This window comes from Nanorana parkeri, unplaced genomic scaffold (genome assembly GCF_000935625.1).
Source record: "Nanorana parkeri isolate BGI_ZX_2015 unplaced genomic scaffold, ASM93562v1 scaffold165, whole genome shotgun sequence".
In the NCBI taxonomy this organism is placed as follows: Eukaryota; Metazoa; Chordata; class Amphibia; order Anura; family Dicroglossidae; genus Nanorana; species Nanorana parkeri.
In genome coordinates this window covers 288,933-298,361 of record NW_017306433.1, presented here as the reverse complement: position 1 = coordinate 298,361, position 9,429 = coordinate 288,933, and the positions used below count along the sequence as shown (strand labels likewise).

Genomic DNA, 9,429 nt, shown 5'->3' with positions numbered 1-9,429 from the left:
GCGTCGGCGCCCGCGGCTCCCCCCCCCCCCCCCCGATCCGCCAGCGCTGACTGGTGGAATAGACAGGGGAGGGTACAGCTGGCTCTGCCTCTAGATGGGCGGATCCCGGCACAATTGTTGGTATCCGCTTCAGCGTCTCAGTATACGGTGACCTACAGCTCGCAGTATACTGAGCCTAGGGTGATGGGAGGGCGCTAGTTTGTGTCCTCCCGTTACCCTATGGGGAAAAGCCTTAACCCCATAGTTCTCCTTTAATAGGCCCTTGTTCACAAAGGCTTCAGTTTGTATAAGAGCAGCTTTCAGCATGCTTAGTCAAGGCACCCTTCTGCTCAAAGTTGGGAATATTAAACCTAGCACCTAATGGGAGAGCTGACTTCACTTTAAACAAGTTAATAGACTTTTAGTAAGTTTCAGCACAATTTGTTAAGTGAGTCAGTACTGCTTAGACTTCATGGGCAGCCGATATAAGTTCTATGGAGCTGTATTGTGCACACAGATGGTGCTCATCTGGTCTGGATTCTTCTTTACTGTAACTGTCGGAGGGGTATGAAGTTTGCTCCACACAGGCAAAGCAGCAGGTTCTAGCCAATTGCTACCCTAGCAGTAACTTGTACTTTACCTTGGCTGCTAGGAGTGAAGAGAAATACCTGGTACTTGTAGGTATGTTAAGTGAGAAACTCACTTCCTTTCTGCCCCTGTACCATTTGCTGGTGTTTGGCCACAAAGGCAAACATCCCTCCCATGGGGTCATGCAGAGATTACCCCTGCCCTGTGTAAGCCCAATGGGTTTCTGGCACCCAAACAGCTAGCTCGTCCACTTCTGCATTTCCAGGCTTCACGTGTACATTACAGTTTGAACAGTGATATGACAATAGACTGTTTTTGGCCTTTAGTGTTAAATCTTTGAATAAAATACCATGCAGAAGAGTTATTTCCAGATTAATGAGCCCTGGAGCTTAATTGGTAACAGAACTAATGTCAGTTGTGGAAATCATGTGGTGCTACTTGTAAAGACATCTACTGAAAATGTCAGCACAAAAGAAAAGTTTACACAATGAGTGTGCAACCTTTGTAGCCATTTGTCCTGAAGTGACTTCACTCCATTTACAGAGCTTCGCTATGATCTTCCAGCGTCCTACAAGTTCCACAAGAAGAAATCAGTGAGTTAACATGCAAGTGTTATTGGGTCATATTGTATGGTAGACTTGGAATAGGTAACATGGTATTCAATGCTGACATACATGGGAGGTACTGACCAAAACTACTAGGGTATGAAAACACCGCTCTTCATTCCTATTTGATTTAGTCTCTATCACAAGCAGGAGCGAAAAAAAGAAACCCCACCCCTCAAAAAGGAGCTGTGGCATTATAGAAAACTATGCTGCTACTATAAACAATGCTCACTCACCTTTATGGCAGATAGTAACTCCCAATGGAAGGGTGGTTGTTTTGCAGGGAACTTTATTTCCTTTTAGGAAAGGACAGATTTCCACCAGCCCTTGCCCAGAACGCAAGAGATCGCATACAAAGTAACCTTTTTTTTTTCCTCGATCGTACTGCACTGGAACGCAGGGCATTACCATGCAGTCCTGTGCAGCTGATCACATTGCGGGTGGAAAGTGTGTCTGCATTGCCACGCCTCCTCCTACCCCAGTATGCAATCCCTTGCATTCCAGGCACGGGAGATGAGCCCTAAACCCTAGAAGGTTTATCGCCTATAGTAAACAGATCATAAAACTGAAAGTACAGAATCCAGGTTTTGTTCAAAAGTGGACCTTCAAACTCTAAGTCAGATTCTACCACTGCATCCCTCTATGTATCAGCAATGTCAGGTGTAAAATGCTTTGATTTTAAAATGCTTACACTTAGCACTAGAGAAAGGGCAAAATGGCTTCAGTTTGCCAATGCAATGCACATTGGGATTGCCTTATTAGCAGAGCATTGCTGGGAAATCTCATCTAGAAATGCAATTAGCTCCCCTGAGATGATGTGCATGGTCACATGTGCCAAAAATCCAGGAGGTAAAAGGAGAGCTATTAATCTGCCCTTAGTAAATATGGCCACTGTTAAAAGAAGTAGGTTTGTAGATGGTCATTACTGAACATTTCTAAAAGAGTCTTATTTTGAAGATATGGGTAAAAAGGTCTAAGTGATTCCCATTGTTCCCGAAATAACCTGTACCCCATACTGCCAAGTTCAACCAAATCAAAATGTTAACAGAGTCATTACCACATTTTTATGTTCAATTTATAAAAGCAAAGTACAATTTACTTTTTATTGAATATTTTACATGTAAGGTGTCAAAAAGTACATTATGATTTCTGAAGATTTACTAATCTGTATTAACAAAAACATAAATATAAAGTTTCAGTTAGCAATTTACAAGTGCCATTCATCCAATGACAAAGTAACCAAAATGAAAATTCCTTGCAGGTTGACATAGACGTGGATTTTATCAGATTCTCATTCGACTGACACTCAGCATCTGTAGACTTAAAATATGCATCCAATTTTTTGGGGATTTTGTTTTTTTTCTTAAAAAAAGAAAAACATCTAAAACCCTAAGCAGAGTGTTACTTGTCTCCAGCTTCGGTCTTCTGTTGCTTTGGCTCTGGTTCGTCGGTGGATTTCTCCTCCAGCTGCCTCTTCTTGGGACTTCCATTTTTGGCATCACCTGCTCCTTCTGGGTGGAAAAAAAAAAAAAAAACTTGAAAAATCAGCATCTACAAAACTACTAAATCTTCTGTTCTACAGCCAGATGCTTTATTCTGAATACCAAGAAGCAAACCAGGATATAAAATGGACACTGCTATGCTGCAGCAGCTCATTGGTTTATTCTACAAGACCATGCTTAGTGAGTGAACCAGCAAAATACCAGCTGCCTTTTAGGATATTTTCCCTGCTTTTTACTTCTGCAGAGAAAATCAAAAGGTCATCCTTCTTAGTTTTTGATCCAGGCAGCCCTATACCCAGCCTGCTGATTAGGTCCCTTGCAGCAGGTTAATTACAGCAGAGCCCAATTGGGTCAAACTGCTTCTCTGCCCCCCCCTCTACTAGTCTAAAGCTGGCCATACACCTATAGGTTAAATGCAGATTTTTGATTGTCAGATGGAAAAAGTGCAACAGATTCCTCCATCTACGCTAAAGTGTGGATGGAGGAATCTCCCGCTGGGCCAAGCTTCAGTAGCTTGCTAGTCGGCCCCGCTGGCTGTCAAAATACCTGAACAATCTGATTGGATGCCGGCATTGTTCAGGTGTTTTGAGAACCAACGGCACAGACTAGCAAGATACTGAAGCTTTCTCCCAGTGGGAGATTCCTCCATCCACACAGTTTAGACTAGATGGGGGAATCTGTTGTACTTTTTCCATCTGGCCATAGAAAACCTGCAGATAATCTATAGGTGTATGGCCAGCTTTAGTGGTGCTCCTATAAATTGAAGACAAAAGTAAGGGGCCTCACACAGTTTGCCTGAAAGAAATCTGTCTTTAAAATGTTCCACTGACAAACCATTTGAAACCCATTTACACCATCTGAATCCACATAAGTTTACATTAAACGCTGTAAAGCTGCTCCTGTGGGGCACTAGTTAAATAAAGCTGTAATGAATTACCTTCTATGTCTTCTTCGTCACTGCTTTCAAACTTCTTTTTCTTTCCTTGGTACTGAATTCTCTTCTTGGATGAGCTATCATTTCCTCTACCTCCCTTTCCTTTGCCTTTAAACTTCTTACCACCTGTAGGGTAAAAACAAATATTTAATGGAACAGCAAGTTACATATAAAGCCACCATTCACACAAACCAACATAAAAAAATCCAAACACCATCCAATCCAGTTGGGGGCAGAGTATAAGTTCCGGTGGAATGTTCTAAAGTACCCCATATACACATTAGATAACTTTAGAAGTTTCACAAGTGGCCTCAATATGGAGCAATGTTGACTTTCTAAGCCAGCAAACGTCTGCTTCAAATGGCTGGACAAGAAAGTGTTCAAGGGCCACCTAACATGCAGCCCCTGAATGACTGAAAGCTAATCTGGATTTATGGTAAACCATTTCTGGCAGCACTGGTCATCAGATATTTCAGGCTGTCCATTGTATCCACACCCCACCTCTACAGGGGCCTGTGAGGCATACCAAAGTTCCTGAAACATTACAACTTTAAAAATTCTAGTTAGAGTTGAGTGGATTACTACACATGCCCCCTCAGAAAAAAAATGTTTTAGGCCTCACCAGCTACAATAGGTTTGGAAATTGTAAAATATACATAAGAATTTTTTTTAACCAAATAGGCTTTTGGACTTTTTAATCTGTTTGCTATGATTACTGCACTTTGTCCACTTGTGCTAGGGGGACATGTCTCCTACAGACTGGGCACAGCTTTTTCTTCTCCCTTTCTTAAAGAGAAGATCCAAAGAGCCAGGAAATCTTTAGACATTTCTTCCCATTTGCATTTTCAAATACCATTGGGTTTGAATAAAAGTTTTACACGTCTCAACAGCTACCCTATAAAACAGCTTATACCAACCTTTGCCTTTCCACCTATTGTAGGATTCTTGTTGGTTCTCCATGATTTTCTTTAATGCAGCCTTCTCTACATCACCTTCCAGGAGCTCCCAGACTACATCCTTTTCTTTCAACTGTAAGTTGTCTTTATTTGCAGCCTTGGCTTTCTCCAAGGCTCCCTTGGCATCACTCTTAAACAGGATAATTCCCTAGGAGGGAAAAACAGGACAATGTAGAAGAAACAACTCATCTCATCACTGGCCTCCTAAGCCACATAGCAGAAAGCAAACAAAGATAGTCACTTAAGTCTTACATGCCTGTTACATTTTTGTTTGCCTTTAGTCAACCCAAATGTATTGCAGTCATGGGTTATGGCCATCGGGCCGAATTACCCAGACTTCATATCTCAGGGCAGCAAATTAGAAGTCTTCACAGGAGACTTACAAAATTTGTCTTCCCTGCTTGCTACTGCTACGGTCAGAGTCACTTAGATTGACCATCCATTTTAATAAAAGGAAATAACGCAAGGGATTTAGGGGGCCAATATTACTAGTTGAAATACACAAAAAAATATAAAGACTTACCTCCTTAGAACCCCTACTGAAGTCAATCCACTTGATTTCACCATGATCTTGAAATAAGGCATGAATATCTTCCCTGGATGTCATATTGTCCAAGTCTCCTGAGAATTTCAAAAGGCAGCCAGTTTGTTCTTCCAAGGATTTCTGTACAAAAAAAAATATATATATATATTTTACACCAAGTTTAAACTAAAAAGGCAAAAAAAACAAAGCCATTGCAGTTTTTGGTATCCAACATTGACGAGGGTGACAATTTCAGAAGGCACACAGATCACTCTGCTTCCTCTTTTATGCTAGCATCAGCCATCAATACAGACAAACTGACAACTAAATGCCAATTTCAGGAATCTTCTATCCAACAAAAATCACCTTGAGATCATCTCGTGTTCCACCTAAACAGGGCCAGCAACCTATGAGCCCCATTGTATTCAGAATAACCAGAGAATAAAGCCTGCTTAAAATTCAAACTCCAGAACTCTAGCTGAAAAAGACAATCTGTTAAAGACAATCCTCTAAAGCAGGGGTCAAAATTTTAAGTCCTGAGCTACTAGCCAGGCCTTAAAAAGGAGAACTATGAGGCGAGTGCTTTTCACTCACCTCATAGTCCTAGCCGACCTGTGACAATGAGACTGTTACAGGTCGTCTCAGTAGATCGGGAGGTGAGCGAACACATTCCCGGCGTTCGCTCACCTTTCGATCCTGTCACGGCTCTCTGCCATGACAGGGGAGGGGCTGGATTCCCCCCTCCCCACTCCGCCAGCGCTGACTGGCGGAACGGGAGGGGGCGGGTACAGCTGGCTCTGCCTCTAGATAGGCAGAGCCATCTGTCAGTCACACAGCTGGGCAGATCCCGGCACAATTGTCGGAATCCACTTCAGCGTCTCAGTATACCGCGAGCAGCAGCTCGCGCTATACTGAGCCTAGGGTGACGGGAGGACGCCAGTTTGTGTCCTCCCGTTACCCTAAGGAGAACTATGGGGAAAAGCCTTAACCCCATAGTTCTTTAAGAGTTACTCGCCACCAGTTGCCCATCTAACCCCTACCCTGCCGCGGCCTTAACTCCCTCTAAATAATCTTATCAAAATTATACTGTTACATGTTTTATGCAGAATAAAGTTACAAAATAAATATTAACAACTTTAACAATATTACCATAAAGCTCCCTGGCCCCACATAAAATACACTCTTCCCCCTGTTCCCTACGTATAAAATACACTCCGCCCCCTGCACCACATAATCCTGAACAATCTGATTGGATGCCGGCATTGTTCAGGTGTTTTGAGAACCAACGGCACAGACTAGCAAGATACTGAAGCTTTCTCCCAGTGGGAGATTCCTCCATCCACACAGTTTAGACTAGATGGGGGAATCTGTTGTACTTTTTCCATCTGGCCATAGAAAACCTGCAGATAATCTATAGGTGTATGGCCAGCTTTAGTGGTGCTCCTATAAATTGAAGACAAAAGTAAGGGGCCTCACACAGTTTGCCTGAAAGAAATCTGTCTTTAAAATGTTCCACTGACAAACCATTTGAAACCCATTTACACCATCTGAATCCACATAAGTTTACATTAAACGCTGTAAAGCTGCTCCTGTGGGGCACTAGTTAAATAAAGCTGTAATGAATTACCTTCTATGTCTTCTTCGTCACTGCTTTCAAACTTCTTTTTCTTTCCTTGGTACTGAATTCTCTTCTTGGATGAGCTATCATTTCCTCTACCTCCCTTTCCTTTGCCTTTAAACTTCTTACCACCTGTAGGGTAAAAACAAATATTTAATGGAACAGCAAGTTACATATAAAGCCACCATTCACACAAACCAACATAAAAAAATCCAAACACCATCCAATCCAGTTGGGGGCAGAGTATAAGTTCCGGTGGAATGTTCTAAAGTACCCCATATACACATTAGATAACTTTAGAAGTTTCACAAGTGGCCTCAATATGGAGCAATGTTGACTTTCTAAGCCAGCAAACGTCTGCTTCAAATGGCTGGACAAGAAAGTGTTCAAGGGCCACCTAACATGCAGCCCCTGAATGACTGAAAGCTAATCTGGATTTATGGTAAACCATTTCTGGCAGCACTGGTCATCAGATATTTCAGGCTGTCCATTGTATCCACACCCCACCTCTACAGGGGCCTGTGAGGCATACCAAAGTTCCTGAAACATTACAACTTTAAAAATTCTAGTTAGAGTTGAGTGGATTACTACACATGCCCCCTCAGAAAAAAAATGTTTTAGGCCTCACCAGCTACAATAGGTTTGGAAATTGTAAAATATACATAAGAATTTTTTTTAACCAAATAGGCTTTTGGACTTTTTAATCTGTTTGCTATGATTACTGCACTTTGTCCACTTGTGCTAGGGGGACATGTCTCCTACAGACTGGGCACAGCTTTTTCTTCTCCCTTTCTTAAAGAGAAGATCCAAAGAGCCAGGAAATCTTTAGACATTTCTTCCCATTTGCATTTTCAAATACCATTGGGTTTGAATAAAAGTTTTACACGTCTCAACAGCTACCCTATAAAACAGCTTATACCAACCTTTGCCTTTCCACCTATTGTAGGATTCTTGTTGGTTCTCCATGATTTTCTTTAATGCAGCCTTCTCTACATCACCTTCCAGGAGCTCCCAGACTACATCCTTTTCTTTCAACTGTAAGTTGTCTTTATTTGCAGCCTTGGCTTTCTCCAAGGCTCCCTTGGCATCACTCTTAAACAGGATAATTCCCTAGGAGGGAAAAACAGGACAATGTAGAAGAAACAACTCATCTCATCACTGGCCTCCTAAGCCACATAGCAGAAAGCAAACAAAGATAGTCACTTAAGTCTTACATGCCTGTTACATTTTTGTTTGCCTTTAGTCAACCCAAATGTATTGCAGTCATGGGTTATGGCCATCGGGCCGAATTACCCAGACTTCATATCTCAGGGCAGCAAATTAGAAGTCTTCACAGGAGACTTACAAAATTTGTCTTCCCTGCTTGCTACTGCTACGGTCAGAGTCACTTAGATTGACCATCCATTTTAATAAAAGGAAATAACGCAAGGGATTTAGGGGGCCAATATTACTAGTTGAAATACACAAAAAAATATAAAGACTTACCTCCTTAGAACCCCTACTGAAGTCAATCCACTTGATTTCACCATGATCTTGAAATAAGGCATGAATATCTTCCCTGGATGTCATATTGTCCAAGTCTCCTGAGAATTTCAAAAGGCAGCCAGTTTGTTCTTCCAAGGATTTCTGTACAAAAAAAAATATATATATATATTTTACACCAAGTTTAAACTAAAAAGGCAAAAAAAACAAAGCCATTGCAGTTTTTGGTATCCAACATTGACGAGGGTGACAATTTCAGAAGGCACACAGATCACTCTGCTTCCTCTTTTATGCTAGCATCAGCCATCAATACAGACAAACTGACAACTAAATGCCAATTTCAGGAATCTTCTATCCAACAAAAATCACCTTGAGATCATCTCGTGTTCCACCTAAACAGGGCCAGCAACCTATGAGCCCCATTGTATTCAGAATAACCAGAGAATAAAGCCTGCTTAAAATTCAAACTCCAGAACTCTAGCTGAAAAAGACAATCTGTTAAAGACAATCCTCTAAAGCAGGGGTCAAAATTTTAAGTCCTGAGCTACTAGCCAGGCCTTAAAAAGGAGAACTATGAGGCGAGTGCTTTTCACTCACCTCATAGTCCTAGCCGACCTGTGACAATGAGACTGTTACAGGTCGTCTCAGTAGATCGGGAGGTGAGCGAACACATTCCCGGCGTTCGCTCACCTTTCGATCCTGTCACGGCTCTCTGCCATGACAGGGGAGGGGCTGGATTCCCCCCTCCCCACTCCGCCAGCGCTGACTGGCGGAACGGACGGGTGGGGGCGGGTACAGCTGGCTCTGCCTCTAGATAGGCAGAGCCATCTGTCAGTCACACAGCTGGGCAGATCCCGGCACAATTGTCGGAATCCACTTCAGCGTCTCAGTATACCGCGAGCAGCAGCTCGCGCTATACTGAGCCTAGGGTGACGGGAGGACGCCAGTTTGTGTCCTCCCGTTACCCTAAGGAGAACTATGGGGAAAAGCCTTAACCCCATAGTTCTTTAAGAGTTACTCGCCACCAGTTGCCCATCTAACCCCTACCCTGCCGCGGCCTTAACTCCCTCTAAATAATCTTATCAAAATTATACTGTTACATGTTTTATGCAGAATAAAGTTACAAAATAAATATTAACAACTTTAACAATATTACCATAAAGCTCCCTGGCCCCACATAAAATACACTCTTCCCCCTGTTCCCTACGTATAAAATACAATCCGCCCCCTCTCCAACATCAG

At 42.4% G+C, this 9,429-nt stretch overlaps 3 protein-coding genes across 4 annotated transcripts in view; 1 reads left to right on the top strand and 2 right to left on the bottom strand.

The window, feature by feature from the left end:
* METTL5 (methyltransferase like 5) overlaps positions 1-2,516 on the top strand; it is a 21,936-nt gene extending 19,420 nt beyond the window's left edge. The window contains exons 8-9 of the mRNA XM_018554591.1: positions 1,111-1,160; positions 2,434-2,516. Coding sequence (XP_018410093.1) covers positions 1,111-1,160; positions 2,434-2,475 — 92 coding nt within the window. The 3' untranslated portion in view covers positions 2,476-2,516. The remainder of the gene's footprint in view (positions 1-1,110; positions 1,161-2,433) is intronic.
* Positions 2,517-2,527: 11 nt separating this feature from the next.
* Positions 2,528-9,429, bottom strand: part of LOC108785505 (lupus La protein homolog B-like) — a 33,541-nt gene continuing 26,639 nt past the window's right edge. For both annotated transcript variants that reach the window (XM_018554590.1, XM_018554589.1), the window contains exons 9-12: positions 8,191-8,331; positions 7,629-7,815; positions 6,715-6,837; positions 2,528-2,683 (exon numbers count right to left, since the gene is read on the bottom strand). In XM_018554590.1, the coding sequence (XP_018410092.1) occupies positions 2,574-2,683; positions 6,715-6,837; positions 7,629-7,815; positions 8,191-8,331 (561 nt within the window). In that variant the 3' untranslated portion in view covers positions 2,528-2,573. The remainder of the gene's footprint in view (positions 2,684-6,714; positions 6,838-7,628; positions 7,816-8,190; positions 8,332-9,429) is intronic.
* Positions 3,538-5,223, bottom strand: LOC108785507 (lupus La protein homolog A-like). Its single transcript, XM_018554592.1, has 3 exons — positions 5,088-5,223; positions 4,526-4,712; positions 3,538-3,734 (listed from the first exon to the last, which is right to left on the bottom strand). The coding sequence occupies exons 1-3, from the start codon at positions 5,169-5,171 to the stop codon at positions 3,553-3,555; spliced, it is 453 nt and encodes a 150-aa protein (XP_018410094.1). The 5' UTR covers positions 5,172-5,223; the 3' UTR covers positions 3,538-3,552.

Coding starts and splice junctions, on each gene's coding strand:
- LOC108785507 (XM_018554592.1), bottom strand. CDS start 5,171: ATGACATCCAGGGAAGATATTCATGCCTTATTTCAAGATCATGGTGAA. Junction 4,713..5,087: donor TCAGTAGGGGTTCTAAGGAG/GTAAGTCTTTAT, acceptor TTTCCCTCCTAG/GGAATTATCCTGTTTAAGAG. Junction 3,735..4,525: donor CAATAGGTGGAAAGGCAAAG/GTTGGTATAAGC, acceptor TTTACCCTACAG/GTGGTAAGAAGTTTAAAGGC.